Source organism: Solanum tuberosum, unplaced genomic scaffold (assembly GCF_000226075.1).
Source record: "Solanum tuberosum cultivar DM 1-3 516 R44 unplaced genomic scaffold, SolTub_3.0 scf00269, whole genome shotgun sequence".
NCBI lineage: Eukaryota > Viridiplantae > Streptophyta > Magnoliopsida > Solanales > Solanaceae > Solanum > Solanum tuberosum.
In genome coordinates this window covers 99,720-123,898 of record NW_006239191.1, presented here as the reverse complement: position 1 = coordinate 123,898, position 24,179 = coordinate 99,720, and the positions used below count along the sequence as shown (strand labels likewise).

General features: G+C 30.2%; 3 protein-coding genes across 3 annotated transcripts; all 3 read left to right on the top strand.

The window, feature by feature from the left end:
- The first annotated feature begins 5,823 nt into the window (after positions 1–5,823).
- LOC102582228 (pectinesterase 2-like) lies at positions 5,824–6,850 on the top strand. Its single transcript, XM_006358152.2, has one exon. The coding sequence runs from the start codon at positions 5,925–5,927 to the stop codon at positions 6,579–6,581; it is 657 nt and encodes a 218-aa protein (XP_006358214.1). The 5' UTR covers positions 5,824–5,924; the 3' UTR covers positions 6,582–6,850.
- Positions 6,851–12,750: 5,900 nt separating this feature from the next.
- LOC102581902 (DELLA protein RGL3-like) lies at positions 12,751–14,196 on the top strand. Its single transcript, XM_015313823.1, has one exon. The coding sequence runs from the start codon at positions 12,751–12,753 to the stop codon at positions 14,194–14,196; it is 1,446 nt and encodes a 481-aa protein (XP_015169309.1).
- A 2,282-nt stretch (positions 14,197–16,478) lies between these two features.
- LOC102581568 (DELLA protein RGL2-like) lies at positions 16,479–17,774 on the top strand. The gene has a single exon (XM_006358150.1). The coding sequence runs from the start codon at positions 16,479–16,481 to the stop codon at positions 17,772–17,774; it is 1,296 nt and encodes a 431-aa protein (XP_006358212.1).
- The last annotated feature ends 6,405 nt before the right edge of the window (positions 17,775–24,179 follow it).

Here is a 24,179-nt window from a genome sequence, read left to right as displayed (position 1 = left end):
TCTGGCTTCATCATTAAGTGCTTGCTAGATTCAACTGTCCAGTGCTTACTGTTTACTGCAATTGGTTGCATTTTCATAACGTTAAGATGTTAAAAAACTCCTTGCTACAATCCTCCTTCATTGCCTACTTATTACTTAGGTTTAGCTGACCCAGCTTGAAGTTCCTTCCGCACTAATTAATGGAACCATCACTTTATAAAAGTTCACAGGTTAATCTATTGACTATCGGTAAGATTGGGTCTGTTTGGAAAGTCACTGGTAATTTGAATTGGTGTAATTATTAGGATAGTAAGTAATTACACAACCTAGTAATTATGTTGAATTGTTTGTTTGCCCCAATGTAATTACAAATGTCCTCTTTGGTTGGACAAGTGTAATCATAAGGTTATATTGAATTTTTAAAATAAAAACTAATTATTTAAAATTAAAAATTTATATTAGACAAATAAGGACCTTTATAAATAATATTAAATTAAATATTTAAGATATATATTGTCTCTTGAAAATATATTAATAGCGAAATGATCTAATGGACCCTTGTACTTGTATACGTTTGTATTGTAGATCCTTCTACTTAACTCTTTACCATCTAAACCCTTAAACTCAAGAGTAATTTCCCTAGATAGTCACCCATGTTTGGAAAATTACCTAGGAATATCACTTATGTTTGTTTTAGGACCATAATATCACCCAACTTTACCTCTTTTCCTCAAAATATACTTGACACAAAAAAAACATTATCTCTCTCCTAATAGGATGCCATGTCACATTATTCCTTTTTTATTATTAACATTTTTTTAAAAATATGTAGACAACACATATTACCTAGTAAAAAAAAATTACATAGCCTAAAAATTTCTACCCTAGTTTTGGGGGATTAGGCGGCAAATCCAAATATGAGCTCCTTCGATTCTTCAAGAAAATATGTGGCTTCCTCCAGTTTTTCAAGCGAGATAATGTTTTTATATGGGCACTAATTGGCAATGGCACCTTTTTGTTGAGTTCGGAGCCAAAAGGACAACATTTTTTCTTTAAAAAACAAAAACGGCACATAAAAAAAACCAAAAGGGCAAAATCGCTCCTGACGGAGCGATTTTGTTCTGACAAAAATTGACGTCATTCCGCTCAAAGAAATAAAAATCAGCTGCCTTCGCAAAGATTTTCTCAAAAGAATATTTTTTCTTTAAAATCGCTGCTATAGCAGCATTTTTATATAAAAATAAAATTAAAAGTAAAATCGCAGCAATTTTGTTTAATATTTTTTTTAAAAAAAAGTTCGATTTTGTTTAAGAAATTAAATTTTAAAAAATAAAAAATCCTACCCTTGCAGAGAATTTAATAAAAATTAAAAGTGAAGCCAGCAATTTTCATAAAAAGCTTTGTTTAAAAAAATCTTTACCCTTTCAGTGATTTAAATGAAAATTAAAAAAAAAAATTAAAACTGAAAACCGCTGCCTCGGCAACGATTTTTTCTTTAAAAAACTTGTTTTTTTTTTAAATGGCTGCCGCCGGAAATTTATGTAATTTAAAACTTGTTCTTTATGTTTTTTTTTTTTTAATTCCTTAACAAAAATAGTTTTTTTTTTTAAATATAAAAACGCTGCTGTAGCAGTGATTTTAAAGAAATAATGATTTTTTTTTTGAGAAAATCGCTGCTAAGGCAGCGATTTTTTATTTCTTTTAACGGAACGTACGTCAATTTTTTTGTCAGAAGAAAATTGCTCCGTCAGGAGTGATTTTTGCCCTTTTTGGTTAATTTTTTTTTTGATGTGCCCTTTTTTGTTTTTTTGAAGGAAAAAAATGACCCTTTTTGACTTCGGACTCCCTTTTTGTTGATATTTTAATTCATTAGAGTAATAAGGTAACCATATTGTCAAACTACAAAGGATATAATGTTCTTAAAAAATTAAAAAAAATGTTAATAATAAAAAAAGAATTAAAAAATGTTAATAATAAAAAAGGAATTAAAAAATATTAATAATAAAAAAGGAATAATGTGACATGGCATCCTATTAGGAGAGAAATAATGTTTTTTTTGTGGCAATTATATTTTGGGAAAAAGAGGTAAAGTTAGGTGATATTGTGGTCCTAAAACAAACATAAGTGATATTCTTATGTAATTTCTCAAACATGGGTGACTGTCTAGGAAAATTACTCTAAACTCAATCAAAAGATGATTTTTAAACCCCTATTATGTGTGTAGCCCACTCTCCCTTAAATGGATGACATGTCAAATCCATGTCACATAGATTAATAACACGTCATAGTTATCTTCATTAACTATTTAAAAAAATTATTAATCAAAATATTAAATAAAAGGTAAAATAATCTTTAAAGTAAAATTCTTGTTTCTCTCATCTTCCTCCAACTTATGTCTTCCGTCCACCTCTCCCGACCAACAACCACCATCACCTACACCCTCATAGTCTCTTTTTCTTCAATTTAAACTTGTCTTCATACAAAAACAAAAGAAAGAAGAGGGACATTGAAAATGAAAGTCTTGAAAAAAATAATCTTGAATCTTAAATTAGATCTAAATTTATCTTCCTTTGTTTCCTTTTCTTTTCTTCCTTTGTAAGCCGTTTGAAAATTTTACTCTATAATGGTGGTATTTGGTGAAATTAAAATGAAAAAGAAAAAAAAAGCATTGGGTCTACTAATAGGGTGAGGGTGACTGAAAAAGGGAGTTGAGGCAAAGATGGAATGTGGGATAGCTGAAGCCTGAAAAAGGGGGTTGGGGCGGATATGAGGTTGGGGATGGCTGAAAAAGTGGGTTAGGGCAGATATGGGGGTAGGGATGGCTTTGGGGATGTCTAATAAAGGGGATTAGGGTAAATATGGGGGTGATGGATGGCTGATAAAGGGGGTTTGGGCAGATATCGGGATGAGGAATGGCTGGAAACGGGGATTGGGGTGGCGGAGTGGGCTGATAAAGGGGGTTTGGGCAGATATCGTGATGAGGAATGGCTGAAAACGGGGATTGGGGTGGCGGGGGTGGGAAAAGAAGATTATTTTTTAAAAAAAATATTATTTTATATTTTTAAAATTTAAATATGTTCTTCACTTGCCTTTATATGCGTGTGGTTACATTCTCTCGCCAACTCATTCATCTTAATGCCACATAACATGGTAAATGGTCAGAGGGGTTTGATATATTGTGTTTTAATGAGTTTAAGAGTTTAATTGATAAATGGTTAATAAGTAGAAGAGTCCATAATACAAACTCATACAAGTATAGGGGTCCATCAGATCATTTCACCTATATTAATTAATAAACATATGTTCTTAATTTATATTATAAAAAAACAATTGATTTATATTTTTTAATGTAGTATATTTTAATTAAATTAATCATAAAAACTAAAAGTACATCATTTCTATGAACATAATGAAATGCATGTTGGACAAAAAGATCCATATTATAAATATAATGTCATAAATTATAAAACATTTGACAAAAAGATAATCTATCAAGTCTAACTTTAAAAAACAGCTTGTAATGTAAAATATCGAGTCAATACTCCTAAAACAAATTAAATTGAAAATATAACATAAGTTCTAAATAAAAAAATAAAAAAAATTGACATAATACTCTTCTGTCAAATTTCAACTGAACATACATAAATATGATTTAGAAGAAAAGGAAAATTTAAGTCCATAACTTTATTCAATAATGAATTCAACTTTAATTAAAAAATTTAGATTATACTAATGATTTTTTTAGAAGATACAAAAAATTGCATAGAATCACATGAAGTAAAGGTTGAGAATAAGAAGGAAATGAAATATAAAAAAATATTTTTAAAAATATTAGAAAATAAAAACCAAAAAAATATTAAAATAATAAAAATAAAAAATACATTAAAATGAAAAAATTAAAACAAAAATAAAAGGAAGAAATTAAAAAGTAATCAGCTTGTAATTACACCGTGTAATCATCATCAATTCACAACCTTCCTTGTGAATTGAAGAGTGTAATTACACCCTGCCAATTACACTCAATTACCTGCTGACCAGGTAATTACATGCCCAACAAAACATGACAAATAATGTAATTGCACCAATTACACCAAATCCAATTAGCAGGGTGGGCCTTTCCAAACATGACGTTAATCTTCTGAGGTCCTTAAATCTCTCCCACCTTTTGTGTTACTGAAGAGTTCTTCCGTATTGTTGAAAATCATTTGATAATTGAAATTAGTATAATTATTAGGATAACAATTACGTAATCTAATAATTATGTGATGGGAAAAGGGTGATATACCTTTTAACTTTGCTAGTTAGAGTTGATAATTCCTCATTAAAAAAGTGACTCATATATATCCGTACTGATACACAAATGAGCAATGGCTTACATATATCTTTTCTTCTAACGAAAGTGAATTAAAAAAAAAATGCATTTAGAGGTATATTTGATCCTTCTCAAACGTTTCTTCTTTTGAGTATTTTTATTCATAGATTAATTTGAATTTATTATTTTGATGGTCAAATTTATTTTTTCACTTATTCTCTTGTAAAATTTATTATAGAGGCTCCAAATATTTTTTTGCAGATATAAAAACTAAAAATATAACCGTAAAAACTTTTTAATCTTTTCCGTTTACACTTCTTTCATTTTTATCTCTTTTATTTTTACACTAAAGAATGAAAAAAACCCTCAAATAATAGTAATAATCGAAGTAGTCAAAAAATAATTTGTATGTGAAAAAGATCAAATACATGATTTTTTAAAAAAGAAATAAATTTAAATTTTTTTTTTTACTTTTGTAGTGAAAGGGGTATATGTGAGCTACTTTTGTAACAATAGAGGTATATGTGAGTCATTATTATAACAGTAAGAATATATGTGAGTTACTTTTATAATAATAGGGATGTATGTGAGCCACTATAATAACAGTAAGATTATATGTGAACTACTTTTGTAATAAGAGTATATCTACTCTAAATAACAAAGTTGAAATCCCTTACTCTGTCTCTCCTTCTAATTCTTTGATCTCGTCTATCGTAGTCCTCTCTCCCACGTTCAAAAAAGATTCAAGTTAATTATTCGAAGTTTGAACTCTAGAAGCTTAGTGTATACATTTTGGAACTTTTGATGCAATTTTAATGACAATTAAGAAAATAAGAAGTTTCACTTTGAGATTATTAGCTATATAAAAAGAGTTCTTTACTGTCAAAATTAACAATAGATCAACCACAAAAAAAAATCATCTCTAAAATCTTTTTTTTAAAAAGAAACTTAAATATATAAAGAGTTTCCACATGTAATATAGCTTGGATTATTTCAACGGTGTATATATGTTGCTCATTACTTCAGTGATGTTGATGAAATAAAATATGCATGAATGGGAAACCAAGAAAATGAAATCCTTGTATTTTTGGTAAACAAGTTCATCATTTAGGTAGAACAATAAATGTAGATTGTAGAGTCTAAGTTACTTTCTACTACTATTTATTTTATTAAAAACTTAAATATTGAAAAAGTAAAATTATACTTGAGAGTTTACCTACTATAGCTTTAAATTACATGATCGTGTAAAAAATATCTTACATCATCCGTAGATATTAGTTAAAGATAAGCTAAAATATAAGATAAGATAAGATTACGTAGAGAGTACCAAAAATGTAGATATACCACTAGTTACATTAATTTGTTATCATTTTAAAGGCCCTCCTATTTTCATTCATGTCAACCAATTTTCTATGGTAATTCTAACTCTCCTCCCTCCCTTAACTAATTGTTCATCATACTCTTCCTCTTCCTTTCTATTCATTCCTCCCTTTTACAATTTGGTCAATTAATTCATAACTTTGAATAAAACATGGAATATTTATTCCTTTCTTTCCTCTTTCTATTCACCCTCACTTTAGCACAATCTATTAATAATGCTAATATAAATTCATCCCCAAATATTGCACCAAACATGCAACCCACAACTTCTCCAAAAGAAAATGCAAATTCACCAACTAGTCATTCTGCATACCCTCTTGGATATGAAAATGAAAATGCACCATCACAATCACAATCACAATCACAATTTCCGCCTATCATCCCTCTTGATAAAATTTCTGGCCTCCCATCTTCTCTTATTCCCACCAATACGCGAAAAGACGATGGTGGGAATAGTGAGACTAATAATATTATAAAGAAGATATGCGACAATACTGACTATCCTGACCTTTGCACCACAACTATCGCCCCATTTATGCGCGGAGGTATCATCAACGTACAAAATGTTCTCCAAGTGGCCATGAAACAGAGCGATGCGTTTGCCAAATTGGGATTTGCAACATTTAAAAGAGCTTCAGAATCCCCTGTTACTCCACCTAGAACTAAGAAATTGCTTAAAACTTGCCTCGATAGTTGGGATACTGTGTTGTACAATTACGAAGAAGCTTTAGAGGCTCTGCGTATTCATGACAGTGGACGTATGAACAGCATGCTCAGTGCTGCAATTACTGATATCTCTGATTGTGAAGATGCCTTTGAAGGTGTCATTACTCCTATGTCTGGGTATAGTGACAGGATGACTAAAATGACAAGTAATTGCCTAGCCATTGGTTCACAACTTGGGGATTAGACTAGACAATTACCTATCGAGTTAATGCTCAAAAACACACCTAAGTTATTACCTTTTCACGAATTTCATATCTCAACTATCTGTTCTTCTATTTATCAATCTAAACTATCACTCCATTTATATTAAAACACACTAGATGTTGAGTTGGACAAATATGTATTTCTAATCGACAACAGTCGCAAGCAGGATAATTCAACATTGAGACGTGTTATAATACAAAGAGAATGATGGTTAATTGATGGAACAATGAATATAGTTGAGGTATGAATATCCCCCAAAAAATATAATTTAGATATATTTTTACCATTAATTATTTGTTATTTACTAAACTAATTAGATATATTAGTCTAGATGGATGAGTAGGATCACTACACAAGTGATCCTTAATCACCTCTCCTAATGTATTTTACAATTTACTTATTGTGATTACGTCATCTTTTGACTTATGTGTGATTAGTGAGAAATATGTAGAAACAATCTCTTTTGCAGAAGTAGAAGGGAAAGGACTGAATATAGATAGTGACAGAGCTAAGAATCTTGGATTAAAAAGAAAATCCAAAAAATGTCACATTTAGGATATGAATATGTATTTTTCTTATATTAAGGGAATTTAAAATTTTATACATATATAAACAAATTTGTCTTTATCCAATTTCCACCAAAAACTTTCTGATACATATATTGTTATGAAATCTGTATTTTAAATTAATACTACTGATAACAAAACTTTGCAGAAACAGTAAATTTCAAAGTTTAAATCACGTAGTGAAGAACATAAATTATTTAAGAAAAAATAATGACCGTAAAACATATCAAAATCTATAACAATCGTATGAAACAGAAAGGAAAGAAAATCGAATCCACTGAATGCACAATGTTCCTTAAGGAAATTATTCTCCTTTAGTATCCGAGGTTTGAATTGGAATATATTCTCCCAGGATAGAGCAATTCTATTCACCAGTGTATTGATACTCAAAGCAATGATATCAACGAACCACTCAACGACATCAAGGTACATGAATAATAAATTTGTGCAGAAGAAGAAGAAATTCAGAAATTTTTGTAAGTAAAAAGTCTAAGGATTCACAGGTATTTATAGCCAAAAGCACTGGTTACGAAAGTTCATAATTTTTTGTAAGGGAGTTTGAAATATAAATTGTAAACATATGAAAATGCCAAAATGGATTCAACATCTATTATATTAACGTAAAAAAATTGCTTAAACCATTTATAAATAGTGTAATTTTCCGTCGAATGCATGGGAACCCTTGGCTCTTGCTAGCTCCTCCCATGTCTGCATCCATCATTTGAAATAGTGAATTCAAAATTATCATCGACGTAGACAAATATTGACTGTAGTCTTCATAACTGAAATGGTACAAAGATCAGTTAGATACAAGGATTCATTAGAATTTAGTGGTAATAAATAAATAAATTCAAGAAAATCACAAAAATAAATAAATTCAAGCATAGATAATGAAGCTAAGAGTGAAAACTTTCGCATATTATGTATGGAGAAGGGCCTAAAATGCCCCTCAACTATTTGAATTGGTAAAAAACTACCCTTCATCCACTTTTCGGCCCCCAAATATCCTTAACATCAACCTTTTGGCTAAAAAAAAATCCTTATTTCTAACGGTCCACACTTATAAGGTGGATGGAGGACAATATTGTATCAAATCTCATAGTTTGAGAGTATTTTAAGCCCTTTTTGCGTTAAAATAATTTTAAATTACTTCATAGATGAGCTCATATGATTGACTTGATTTTGGGTTTCATAGTAAATTAAAAGTAAAAAACGATTAGTCCTCTACTTTCTACACTTCCCCTCTTCTCTCTCTTCCACTATTTTTTCTTCTTGGATCTTGTCCATCATTTTAAATTTTAATTTTTTTCAACTTTTGAGAAAAAAAGGGAATAAAATAATGCCAACATTCATACAAAAATAATTAGTTCAATATAAGATGATTTAATGAAGCAACTATGGACGTATACCACATTTTTCTTTTGTGTGTACCTAAATCAATATAGAAAGAATGAGAATAATCTTTTCTACTACTCCCCACCCCACACAAACCATGATAATAATATAAATAAAATGAATATGAATATGTAAGTTTGTTTCAAGTTTGAGTTTATGATATCCTAATTAAAAATAAGGGATTAAAACAAAAGAATAAAAGGAGGGAATGAGCAAGATGAATAATTGATAGAAAATTTGTATTAATGAAAATAATAATAAGAAAATCAACTGAAAAATCAAATGGGGTGAGTATGAATTTTAGTTGAATCTCAATTATGAGTTGGGTTATAATAAATTGGGGTTGATTTAAAATAGTTCAATAGTAACATATCATGAAATTAATAACTTTTTGAAAATTATTTTCATGTGTATCGAGTCAAAATATGAATCATAAGTAATTTTTATTATTTATTTGAGAAGGGTTCAAAATTAGATTAGTTGGATTATGTAACATAATAAATAAATATTTAATGATTTTACTTTAGGAGGTTTTGTTAAAAAATAGGGCAAATAAGAACCAAACGGTTAACATCAAGGGTATTTTTGAGTCAAAAGGTTTACGTCAGGGGCATTTAGGGCTGAAAGATGGACGGAGAATAATTTTTTACCGATTCAAATAGTTGAGTGGCATTTTAAGTCCTTCTCCTTATTATATATGTCAGAATATTGAAATAACAATTCCACCAACAAAATATAAAAGCTAAGGATGAAAACAATGAATAGAAGAGCAAAAGGAAAAAATAAATAAATTTCAAGTTCTTACCTTGATATTTGAAGAATGATACAGTAAAACCTCTATAAATTAATATAGGTGGGACCATGAAATTTTATTATTTTATAGAGATATTATTTAATCGATAATTAAAATTTATTAATTTAAAGAATGATTTGAGATTTAATGAAGATTAATTTTAATTATATCAAAATTATTGTATCTTATTAATTTATGTATCATATTTATTGATTTCACATAAAAAAAATATTGTGCATAAAGTACAACGAATACATCAAAATCATTGTATCTTACTAATTTATGTATCATATTTATTGATTTCACATAAATATTAAATAATTGTCCAACCCATAATATTAAATATTGAAGCCATTTTTGGATATGGTTTAAAGAAATTTCCTATGTTGCTTATATAGTTTTTTTTCCACCATCATACATCGAATATTTTTTATAAAAATACAATGAATAATAATTGATTATTAAGAAACAATGAACATTATGTATTACTTTACAATGAATGATTGAATTCTTGAATATCTTTACAATGAATAGAGATAATTGTCCAGCCCATAATAGAAATATTGAAGGACTACAAAATGTTGAATTGTTTTTCTTGCCACCCAACATGACATCCAAAATTTAACCTTGTGATGCTGGGATAATAAGAGCTTTCAAGATGTATTATCGTAACATATTTTATCGTAGGATATTAGAAGGCTGTGAAGTGGGACAAACTGATCCAACAAAAATTAATGTTTTGGATGCTATCAATTTTGCAATCGCTGCTTGGACAACAAATGTTCAGCAAGAGACAATAGCAAAGTGTTTTCGACATTGTAAAATTAGTCTGGGGGATGTAATCTCAGAGAATTTAAATGAACCCACTTGTGAAAACGTCATTCATGAACTTGAGGTCTGATGATCTCGGTTACCACAGTAAAATGGATGTCAATAACCTGTTGGATTATCCGGGTGAAAATGATACATGTTCAGAGGTCCAGAGCTTAGAAGAAATTGTGGATACCATCGAAAAAAGCAATGTTGATGATGAAGTTGACGATGATAATATATCTTTGGAACCAGTTACGTGTAAGGATACACTTATCACATCTATTCACAATTTCACGGTGCAATTCCAAAAGACAACACCGGAGCTCTTGGATGCAATAAGAAAAGTTAGAGATGAGCTTCAACTAGATTTAAACTTTAAGAAAAAACAGAACACAATAGAGTCATATTTCTCTAAATTGTCTTAGATATATTTGTACTTTTAAAGAATTATTAATTTATAATATTAATGGGACAAGCAATGTTGATGATGAAGTTGACGATGATAATATATCTTTGGAACCAGTTACGTGTAAGGATACACTTATCACATCTATTCACAATTTCACGGTGCAATTCCAAAAGACAACACCGGAGCTCTTGGATGCAATAAGAAAAGTTAGAGATGAGCTTCAACTAGATTTAAACTTTAAGAAAAAACAGAACACAATAGAGTCATATTTCTCTAAATTGTCTTAGATATATTTGTACTTTTAAAGAATTATTAATTTATGATATTAATAGGACCATATATTTATATAGGGGTCTTCTGAAAATATATTATCTTATTATCTTATCGAAATTGATGATTTTTTCCATTGGCCCAAGTCGGAACCGGAGGAAAATATTATTTTAGAAGATTATTAATTTACCGAATATTAATTTAGAGAGGTTTTACTGTATCTTGAAAAACAAGAGTGAAAGCTTAGTCTTTATAATTTCAAGCTTAATAGGCTCAAAGGGCTAATTATGGATAATGAAAGGGCAGATATCAAATAATAGTCAAGAATTGGCTAACAAGACTTGATTCTTTTCAAAATACATCTATTTCTTATAGAATAATGTTAATAGTTTTATATAACTGTTGCCTCATTTGAACAAGTTTTTCGAAACTAAAATTGATAAAATTTTATCTAAGATCAACAATATCTCAAGAGATTGAATGGATTAGTTATATTATCAATTGAAAAAAGATTTCTTTAAAATAAATCAATTACAAAACAATAATTAATGACTTGACTTTTTAAAAGAGCTAGATTAAATAAAAGTATATATACTGATCTTTCTTTTGTTTAAAATAAATAAATAATAATATTAGGGTCACTCTCTAAAGTTTGGCTTTTAGGCCCCGCTCTTGTTGAGTCGGGTAGTTGTGTCATCTATTATTCCTCTATTATTATTGGTATGATAACTTGCAAATATATCTAGCACATCTATCCTTTTGTCCTTTTGCTACATCATTGAGGTACAAATTCTTTGGGGAAACTACATAAATGGGTCATACAATTCAAAATAATTACATCTTGAGAAAAGAAAATTCATGATTTCCTATTAAAAACTGCTGCTTCTCTTTTTCTTCCTCTGTCAGCAAAATCTGAGAAAACTTCAGCAAATATTGTTCAACTTGTATGACCGTTTTGTGGATCAAGGTATAATCATAATTAAACTTAAAATTGTTATAATAATATTCTGTTGGTCAACTTTTGAACATTTTAATTAGGAGACAAGGGCGTGTTATGCAAGCGAGAAGGCATGTACTATATGTGGCTCTTGATGATAAAATAAATGAAAAAACACATGATGATTAAGATGGTAAACTTTCTTAAAATTGTTTTTGCATTCATATAGTTAGTTTTATTATCGACTTAGAAAGTAAAATGAATAACTTTTATTTATATCAAATTTCCATTTGTTGACTATGCTTTAGGAAAAGAAAGATAAGGAAATAGAAAAGCAAGTTTTTGCTTCTGTCTAAATAAATATGCAAGGCTATAGATGAAGAACACTTCCATGGAACTTTTATAATTAAAAAAGATAACTTAGGAAAAGAAATAGATTAAATATTAGAAGTAGCTTCTTAGGGAACATGGATTTAAATTTTAATCATAAACCTCAGAAATATCCAGCAATGAATCACATAACTCTAATCATCACATTGAGTTATATATTCTTGGTACAAAAAGAAAGCTAATTTTTTCTTGGTTAAGACTTTGTTGGTATCTCCTTACAGATAGAGATGTATAGCAAATCAGAAGTTTTGGTTAGCTGATGCAATGTGGTTTCGGACTGTATCTATTTGAAGTAGACTCTTTTATTCGGCTACTAGCCGGCTGCTGCCAAATAAGGCATGAAATGAGTGAGCTATTGTCCTTGTTTTTGCTGTCCTATCTTCTATTTTTTCCTTTTTTCTTGTTTGGTACCTTATATATGATTAGATGGAAAAGGAATATGAAAATAGCACAAGTTTTTGTCTTCATGGTCTGAATAAAATGAGCTTCATTCTCTAATGAGGATAGATTTAGAAAACCATTTATACTGAAGATTTGTCAAAAGGAAGAACGGGGCATCTTTAAGAGTTTTTCGCCATGGATTCAAGTCTTGTAAATAAAGGAAAGGATCAAATTCAAAGGCCTCGTTGTGCTGAAGAAAAGAAGGAAAGCTCTTGTCTTCCGTCAGCATCATGCACAATTCTGCAAAAGCATTATTGTGGTGGAGAAATAAGAGAGAAGCCCCATGATATTCCATCCAGCAACACTTCTGGATCTCATGCACCACCAACAGTAAGCATATTTGAAATGGCGCGAGCACAATTACTTCAGCAGACCTCCAAGAAAGAGGATAGTTCCTCCTTTACTTCTAACACGTGTTGTGGTCTGTATCCTCGAGCTTTAAAAGATTTTGAGATTGCTCTTCTACTTCAAGACTCTGCTGAAATGTTTTCCAAGAGACACTATGATCGTGCAACGGAGTTATTAAGATTGTGTAACTTGTCTGCTTCTCCTTCAGGTACTCCTGTTCAAAGAGTTGTGTATTACTTCTGTGAAGCTCTTCGAAAGAGAATTGATAAGGAGAAGGGAACATTATCACTTAATAGACCTGAAGGTTGGGAAGAGAAACCATTTGATTTGGACAAGGTTCTGCAGAATCCAAAGCCCTTTGCAGTTGTATGTTATCAATCATCACCTTTCTTCCAAGTGCCGCAATTTGCTGGAATTCAAGCCATCATAGATAATGTCAAGTCAGCAAAGAGAATTCATTTGATCGATTTCGGAGTCAAAATTGGTTCACACTGGGCAGTCCTCATGCAAGCTCTTGATAATGTAGGTGACTGTCCATTTGAGCTTCTCAAGATAACCGCTGTTGCAACATCAAAACAGATGGTTGAAGAAATAGGACAGAGATTGTCATCTTTTGCTGCTGAAAACATTAAGTTTCCCTTTTCCTTCAAGGCAGTAGTGTCGGAAATGAAGGACCTCAGTAAAGATCTCTTTGAGTTAGATACTAATGAAGTTGTGGCAGTTTACTCAGAGTATAGTCTTGGGGGCATGTTAGCATGGCCCAATCACCTGGAATCTGTTCTAAGATTAATTAAAAGCCTTAATCCTTGTGTAATGGTTGTCATTGACTCCGAGGCAAACACTAACGCGCCAATTTTTATGGACCGTTTTAATGAAGCACTATTTCTGTATGGTGCATTCTTTGACTACTTGGATGTTTGCATGGAACGAAACAATCATTACCGAATGACATTTGAAGGACTTATTTTGAGGAATATCATTCAAAATATAATCACTTGTGAAGGAAATGAGAGGACTTTCCGCAATGTAAGACTTGAAGTATGGAGAGATCTGTTTGAAAAGTTTGGTATCAAAGAAACAGAATTGGGCGAATCATCCTTGTACCAGGCAAATCTAATGGCCGATAGGTGTGGTCATGGTTTTTCTACTCTGGATATGAATGGAAAGGGCCTTCTAATTAAATGGAAGGGAAGTCCAATAATATTTGCTTCAGCCTGGAAGTTTTCACCATGAATGAAAGATGCCCCTACTTGGTGGGTGTGGCACGGAGCCTATCGATGTATATAAAGAATCAAATGGAAACAACTCATCTTGTTTTAAGAACCTTTTGATCATAAACTGCTGTAACCTGAAACACTAAGTTATCAAAGACTTTATACTTCTTCCATTTCAATTTGGTTGCCTTACTTCCCTTTTTAGTCCATTTGAATAAAGAATGCTTTTTCCTTTTTCGGTAACTTTTTATTTCAACTTTCCACGTGACAGGTTTAAGACCAAGAGATTCAAGTCTTCTTTAATTTCTCAAACTTCGTGCCAAGTCAAAATCACACAAATAAATTGAAATGGAGGGAGTATTTGTTTAATTTCATTTGTATTGCATGCATTGCTTCTCTGCCTGCCTTAGGACAACATTTTATCTAATTCTCATTTCTTTAGTTCAATTCCATCTATTAAAATTTATTCCATAATTTTTCCATTCAGTTCCTTATGCAGCAATCTTTGATATCTTAAAAACTTGCATAGGGAGAAATAATCAGTACAGCATTCTAACTGAAACAGTTATTCTAGAAAAAAGTCATTCATAATCTGATCGCATCTGAACGAGAAGAGAGGTTTTTTTCACTTTGCAAGGCTGAGAGAATGGAGGACCTTATTTGCAAAATGACATATTAGTAAAACAGAATTGAGCAGTTCATGCTTATACGGCACAAAATTTAATATATTGGGATTTGCTTGCTGCAGTTCTTGCACTCTTGATATGGATGGAAATGGAATTATCATTAAATGGAAAGGAACCCCGAATACCTTTGTTTCAGTCTGGAAGTTTGACCATGATAGAAGATGCCCTGATATGGAGAGGGGTGTACTGATGAAGCAAAACAGTCATGAGATGAAGATAAAATAGCTTGTAATCCTACTTCTTAATCTCCTTTTTATTTAGTAGGTACTGCATCGCCTATCACGATTGTAGCTTTTCAATCATGCTTGATCTATAGCTCTATGGACCTCCAATAATATCTTAAATAGGTCATGTATCTCTTATGATGCTTGTACATTTGCCAATTGCCCATTCATTCTTGTGTAGCAGATGAATGGACCTGCAATACGCTTCTTTTTATGTATGAAACACATGAGAAAAATATACACATGAAAATCCAACCTTCCTGAACAACCTTACTTTCATGCCTTAATATGGCCCTGAGAATGGAAAAAGAACACACTTTTATTGTTTCATCCACACAACCTACAAGTGTTTGGGAAGGAGGAATTGCTCCCAAAAAGGAATCTATTGATTCTCTCCCAATAGGCTGGACAGTAGGTGGGATGATTTACTTCACGGCCTGTGTGGAGGACATAAGACCAGAAGTCTCAAGGATGTTTTGTAGAGCCCCTCGTCCTCACATCCAGGTCAATACTTATGCGACAAGGAATTTCTCTACCTTAAGACCGTTAGAGTTACTGCCGCTGTTTACCAGGGCTTCCATTCAAAGCTCAAGCATATTGAAAAGCTTCAAATGTCTTCTTTTTGTTTTCCTATCGTATGCATCCTCTATCTGTGTCAACTCTCTTTCTTTTGTCCCTTCACAGTGTTATCTAGGAGATCAAGACAGTTTGTTTAGGTTACCATGTAAATTGTAGATCCAACATTTGTTTAGCCTTTCTTTATCAAAATGAGCACAATCGGTCGTCTTTTCAAGATTAGATAGAGCCATAGATAGATTTTCCTAAGTAACTACACTCCGTTTATAATCTAAAATTTAATTCGAGTCTTCTTGTTAGAATTTCAATCAGAGAACAGAAGAAACTGTTGTAAGAAATCTATTGTAAGAGTTAATTTTGTCCTGTAGAATGAAAGCCTTGTTCTTGGATTACACATTGTCTTATATGAATCTGACATCCTTTTATTTCAAGATGGCAACAGCCAAGAGGACAATTGTGGGCATTTTCATTATCTGTTTTTAAAAAGAAAACCTCCAAGGTATCGCCGTCCTATGGATTATTTTCAATATTGTCATTGTCCTATTCTTTGACCACATCTGTTTGGACTGTTGTCCTTTCTTCTGGTAACAGCCTTTAACTAATGATTTAACTAAAATAATATGACATGATAGGGAGAAATTCTCTGTCTCAAGTAATTAATATAATGTTGTAGCGATTAACACTATTGACAAAGATGAGATTCATGCTGAAGCAGTGAAAGATGCAGAAAATTTTGATGTTCCAAATAAGGAAAACACCCTCCAGGAATTCTGAGGTACAATAGTAAGGGAAAGGTGAATGAGATGAATTTAGATATGCCAAGTCACATTTCTGACCACTCTCCGGTTCTATCGACAACAACCATCATGAAAATTGCCAAAGAGCAATTAAAACTTTATACCTCACAGAATCATGATGCTTATTCCATTATTTTTAGTCCCTTGATTGAGGATTTGGGCCTTTCTCCTCAAGTTACAGAGGAAGTGGAGCTCGTTCTACTGCTTCTAGTTTCCGCTGAAATGCTAGCCAATCGACAATTAGATTGTGCAAGAAAGTTGTTGAACTTGTGCATCAACTTTTCTCTTTCAGCAGGTAATCCAGTTCAAAGAGCTGTCTATTATTTTGCTGAATCTCTTCGGAAGAGGATCGATAAAGGGATAGGAATACCAACTATAGCATCAAACATTGATACAGTGAATCCAAATATTATGGAAGAGGTTCTCATGGATCCACGAACCGATGTTATTGAGACTGAACAAATGCTTCCCTTCCGCAAAGTAACTCAATTTACTGGAATTCAAGCCATCTTGGACAGTGTTAAATCATTCAAGAGGATTCATTTGATTGATCTTGGGATTAAAACCGGATCACAATGGACAATCCTAATGCAAGCTCTGGTTGGTAATGGTGAATGTCCACCGGAACATCTCAAGATAACAGCGGTTGGAACCTCTTTGACTCGAATGCAAGAGGTAGGGAACAGATTGACATCTTTTGCAGACACCTTACATATACCTTTTTCCTTCAAAACAGTTGTATCTGACTTGAGACATATCAGGAAGGATTTATTTGAGTCAAAGGCTGGTGAAGTTGTGGCAATCTATTCTGACTCGCGTCTTTGGACCTTGTTAGCATGGCCTAATCACTTGGAATCTCTTATACAAGTTTGCAAAAGTTTGGATCCATGTGTAATGGTGGTAACTGAAATAGAGGCAAATACTAATACACCAATTTTCATCGATCGTTTCAATGAAGCATTGTTTTACTACAGTGCTATCTTTGATAGTCTTGAAACTTGCATAGGGTGGAACCATCAGTACAGAGCAGTAGCTCAAGGAGTATATATAGGAAGGATTATTGAAAATGTAATCACATCCGAGGGAGAAGAGATGGCTCATCGCCATGAGAAGCTTGGATCTTGGAGGGCCTTATTTGAAAGATTTGGTATAGAGGAAACAGAACTGAGTCACTCATCCTTGTACCAAGCAAAGTTACTGGCAGAAAAGTCTACATGCCATGGTTTTTGCAGTTTGGAAATGGATGGGAAATCCCTAATTATTAAGTGGAAGGGAACCCCAATTAAGTCACTTTCTGCATGGAAGTTCCACTAATAATAAGATAGCTTTTATTTTGTTTTTATGAGGGTGTTCCTCCTGTTTTGCTCATGTTTCTTGGTTACTGTTGAAGCGACTGTTGAAGTGTGTGACTACACTTTTTATTAGTTAATTATATACTCAACCCACCCACTCATATTCGGGCTTGATTCCTTTCCATGGGCCGAACACGTGACCTCTGCCTGATCTAATATTATGTTGAAGTGTGTGACCATTCTTATCTAAAAGTTTAACAGTTACAACGTCTAGTATACTAGGGTACCGGAAAAGAGCTAAGCCCGGAAGTCACGGAGCTCTCTTCTCTTTCAATGGCAGCAGCTAGTTTAAGTTCAATGTCAGCCGGATTTCTAAGCACTAGTGATCTTTCCTTCTCACCTGCTAACTCATAGAAAGAAATAGAGTCAATCCATGCGCCTTTCGCCCTTTCGCTTTGCACACGGGAAGACAACGACGTTCAGTTCAGTTCATGAGACCGCAACGCAGTGATGTTACCCGTTTTGGGCCTAGGTCCATACGACAAACATTGAACAATTTCTGTTGCAGAGTGAGAGAGAAACCTTGTATTGGGGAGTAGTATATATGTTTATGTGAGGTTGCCATATAGTAATAGCTAGTAAATTTGAATATAATGTTAATTATTTGTTATTCTTAGGCTAATGAAGTTAAAGAGGCCTTTATTCACATGGACGTCCATACATCAACTTGATCATTTTGTACAAAAAAAGAAGGATGAGTTTGATGATGTACAAGTTCAATATTTTTCTTTATCTTATTAAGAACTTTATCTCAATGTATTAACTCAACTATTCATCTAACTGCACCTATTTAGTATTAATTATTACTCATTTACGTTCATATTAAGTAAATTAGGTAACTCGGCCGCGCTACACGCGGTTATCAAATATTTTATTTATGTACACTATATTTATTATCAAAAATTAAAGATCTCTAATACTAATGACCTATTGAGCTTGGAGGCCATAACACCGTCTCCATTCTTAAGCCATGAGCCTTGTCCACCATGTAGAGATAATAAATCAATATAAGAGTGGTATGCATGAATATAAGTTTGTTGTATCAACACATATAAGGTAATTTTTTTTATTTTTAACTAGAAAATAAAGTAAAAATTAAAATTTTAAATATGAAAACCCTAATTTCATCGGGATGTTTCACGAACAATCGATCAATTTTTTTTTTCTAATTATATATATAAATCATTGACAATTATATACATACTAGATCTGGGAACGTGCGTTGCACGTTTATCCCAAAATACTTCATATAAATTTTATAATGCAAATAACATATTTTATCCCCTTCAAATCTTTGGTATTTACGAAAAAAATTCATTATTGTTTCGATAGGAACTACATATATCTTCCTAATAAAAAGAATATACCTTCAACTATAAAATTGACTAAAAGTGCATAAAGTAAAAATAACTAACTATTGCAGAAATTCAGTATTCAAATGAGGATACTAAAATACCACATGTTAGGCTAATGTATACAAAGCAACAAACCATGGTAAATTCTCAATAATAATAACAACACAACAATAGAAAGTTGTACAATAACAACAAACAAAAAACATAAATGTTAAACTAAACAAATAAAAAGAGACATGAGAAGAGAGCATAGAGATTTTCTCATGTTTTTCAATCCAATTGGTTTAAGTGTGTACATTATTGTGTCAAATGTCACTATTTATAGGATTGCATTAAGGAACACAAAGAGTTGTCATAAATATGATATTAATCCAGTTGAGATTATCGATGAGAGATGAGAGTTAAAAAACATAATGAATATAATTAGTGGGAGTTAAATACATTTACATAAAGAAGAGTTGATGGTAATTTATGTATACTAATATGATGATTTACTATTAATATTTATTATTAATTTATTAAACAATTTATAACATTTAAATGTAATGTAGAAATAAAACTATAATCTAAGGATAAAATATGTAAAAGAATTTAAATATATTAGATGTTTAATGGAAAATCATTTTGACTTATTATTAAAAACTTCATAGTAACTATGATTATGAAAAATCATCACTATTACTACGTGGAAGATGTAAAGATTGTTGTTTTTTTCTTGCTAATAATAACTTACAATTTAATAATGAGTATTGAATTGTAAGTCTAGTTGGAAATAAGATTGTTAATTACCATAATACCAACAGTCAAAATTCATTGAATCCCAAAGTAAATATTAAATGAAAAAAATATTATTTTAAATAATTTCAAGAAGTTATATTAATAGTTAAAGGGTATTTTCGTAATTCAACTTTTAACTTAAATTCTTCCCACTTTTTCGTATAACTAGTTCTGGACACGTGCAACACACATGTATTCCGAATTATTAAAATAAAACAGTTTACAATTTACAGATTATGAATAGGACAAATGAAGAGAGTAGAACGTTTTGTGAATATTTCCTTACAATCATACTCTAAAACCAAAGTACATACTGAGTTCTTTTATTTTTCAAAGAATTTTTAGTGATTCTTGAACTACTCTATGTGTGATTCATTATACTGACACAAGAAACTGTTATCAATTTTTTTTAAAAAAAGAAAATGATTGTAGTATTTAAATCATGACAAACATGGAAATATGATTCGACTACAAATACAGTGAAGCCGATATTATACCAATTGATCAACAATAACTTAAAAGTAGGAAGAAGTTTTTTGTGTTTTGTGCCCCTACCTAACATATATTTGTATCCTTTTCAATTACATTTATTTTTTAACGATTTGCATCCTAACATCGATATTTTCATTCAAAATCATAAAAAAGATGTATATTCTATTGTTATTTGTAACGACAAAATAGGGAACATAAATTCAAATATCCCTTAAAACTAATTGTGAGTGCTATCGTGTATTTCTTATACTACTATTTTAGTTTCTTGCTAAAAAATTATAAACAGAGCAGATATACATTTGAGTAGAGAAGAAAAACCTCGAGCGACATCGTCTTTGACGGAAGGAAAATATCAATGCAAACGATCTATTCCATCTGCAAAATTTCAAATCATTAATCAAGTTTCAAAAGAACATCCAAAAATATTTTGAGGTTCATACATTGAAAGTAAAAAAAAAAATTGGAAAAAAATTAATAAAAAATGCAGAAGAAAATGTTTTGCCCGACAATAAGAAAGATTGGAGAAAGATTATGTGATTTGACACTATGGTGTCAAATAACGAAAAGGATTAATGATTATGAATGAATAAATAGTGATATATGATTATTTATTAAGATATTAAGATTAAATTTTAAATTTTTATTTAGTGTAAGGGTAAAATGGTAATTCAACTTTTCACTTTGGAGCTTTCCACTTTTAATATATATATATGATATGATATGATGATGATTGTACATATACATACCGTTTTAAGTTTTGAAGATACTCTGATGACGAACGCAAAAACTCAAAATCAACCCATTATCAAATCGACAACATAAATGATTATCAAGATTTTTGATTTGTAAAATTTAGATACGAAGAAGAGACAAGATGAAGAAACAAGAAGAAGAAACAAAAGTTTTCAATATGATAATTTATAGATATTTTTTGGTAACTGATATGAAGTTGAAGAGACAAAATAATATTTAAAAAATTAAAGTCCCCATAAACTTTAACTTATGATTACCGTTACTAATTTCTAAAGTTAATAAGCTTTATTATTTCGTTTCTTCAAATTAATCTGTCTTTATAGGCACATAATGGAGGAGTTTCAGCAAATTGAGTTTTATTATTAACTAGTTAACCAAACAGCGCTTCGCGCGATCATATTTTTCTATCTTAATTGATATAAAAAAAATTAAGAAATTGCAATACTAAAATATGTATATGAAAAAATCAAACAGAAATTAACAATAAAAGAAAAAAAACAATAGAATTAAATTAGTTTCAAGAAAAATAAAAAGAGAATTATAATTTTTCCTTGAAACCATACAAAGACATATTTCTTTATGCGCCAATTTTATATACGTTGCTATCTAATTTTGGGGTATTTTAAATTATTTATGTTATTTCACTAATAATTTCCTTTTATAATACTATTTACGTTTATATATTTGTTTAAATATATAAATTTAGAGTTGATGTAATTTTTCTTGCTTATAATTTAAAATTTTCACAATTATTACTTTAAAGTATGAGAATATCACTTTGTTTAATTGATAAAATTAATAGCCTAAACTTTTTGTTATATATCTACACAAAAATTTCATATGACAGGCATAAAAATTAATATTTTGTGAAAAATTTACATTAAAAATTAGAAATAATAAATACACAAGAGAGCTCAAATATCAATTTTGTATAGAAACTAAATAAATTATGTAATCCAAACACTAGATAAAGTCGAAGAAGTTAAAAGCGAATACCTCTATCAATGTGTGGATGTGTTTTGATTTTCAATAAAGAATATGAAAAATTTGGACAATAAATGATAATAATTGTGACTTTTATTCTTATAAACTAGTAAAATAAATAAGAAAATAAGGAAAAATTATATTTTTTGGCTAGTGCAATATTTTCTTACTGTCAACTTTAATCACGGGTTCATCATGAAACATAATAAATATAAATGGATGTTAGAATTTTTTTTGGAGAGTTACGCCTTTCTATTTTTAAAATTTATTTAGTGAGCAATTATCTTATTCTTTAATTGACTAATTATGTAAATATTTTTTAGATTGTTGAAAATTAGATAAAAAGAGAAATCTCATAATTAGGAGAGTTAAAGGGATGGTTTAATTTTTTTTCAAGCTATTTGAAATGATATTTCATTAAACTACTCTATTTTAATAAATTTTCATTCGTTAAGGAGAAAATGAAATATTTGAGTGATTAATATTTTTGCCTTTAAATTTGCAATAAATAATAGGAATAAGTAGAGTAGTAAAATTTGAGGTATTTAAATTCTTATAATAAATAATAGAAATTAATGAAGGGAATAGTAATTGACACATTTTTAATAGTAATTATAAATAGAAATATAGTGAAAATTACAACAATAAAAAATAAATAAATAAGGATCATTGGCCAAAGAGAGCTGTCAAATCATTTAAAAAAATATATATTTTAGCTTTATATATATATATACATACATATAATTTTTTCATTCTTCTTGGAGAATGGAAGGTTGAAGTTAAATATTTAGGCCTTTAAATTTACAATAAAGAATAGGAATAAGTAGAATAATAAATTTTGAGACATTTAAGTTTCTACAATGTATAATAGAAATAAACAGAGAGAGTAATAATTGACACTTTTTAAATAATAATAATATTTTAAAATATAGTGAAATTTATCAAAAAAAATATAGGATTTTTGTTTTTTTATGAAAACCAAAGTATTGCATATAATGTTTATAGGTTCTTTAGTTTTTCATTAGAATTATACAAATACTCAAGTTTGTCAATTTTTTTAATTCATTTCTTGGATAACCTTTTTTTTCTTTTTGTAAGTTATCAAATTTCTGCTCTTTAAAATGCTTCTAATCTTAGTGTCGTATTTAGGAATGCACTTCAACATACAAATAAACAGTAGCATCGAGTATATAATATTCGTTTTAGAATGTTGCAAAAAATTATCATAATAAAAATTAAGAAGAATAACCATAATTTAACCTAATGAATTATGTATGTACAACTATAGTCATATAAAAGAAAAGAAAAAAATCTTTATATTTTAAGTTCTTCAATAAAGTACATAAATGAAATATAGAGAATAGGAAAGAAAAAACTAAAAAGATCAAATTACTATAATAGTGATTTTATTGTAAGACTCTACATTATCTTCTTCCAAAATTCACAATTTTCTCTACTTTTGTATCTTCCTCAATTTTCTTCTTCACCCTACAAGCACAAATAGTATATTATGAAATTATTAGTTACTCCATGATTTATTTGGATTGAGTTTATTCAATTTAGTTTCAAAGATTAGTTAAATTGACTAAAAAAAAATAACATCACATAAATTATTAAAGTAAAAAATATAATTTAAAAAATTAAAGGAAGCATTTTTACCCATAGATTCTTTACGACTTTGTTGAAAGCAACCATATGATGTGATGATTATCATTTCTTCGTCACCCTAATGTATGATATGGTGATGGAGAAGTGAATGAATAACGTTGAATGAAATTTTTCTGGCTACAAAATATGAATTTATATAATAAAAAAAAAGAGAGGAGGAATACCATAAGGTGTCATAAACTAATAAATTTAATTTTGGGGGTTATGAAGATTAAAAAAAAGGGGGTCGCCCACGTCCAAGGTGTAGGCTCGAGTCGTGACAATATATATATATATATATATATATATAGAGAGAGAGAGAGAGAGGGGGGGAAAGAGAGAGAGAGAGAGAGATTGAC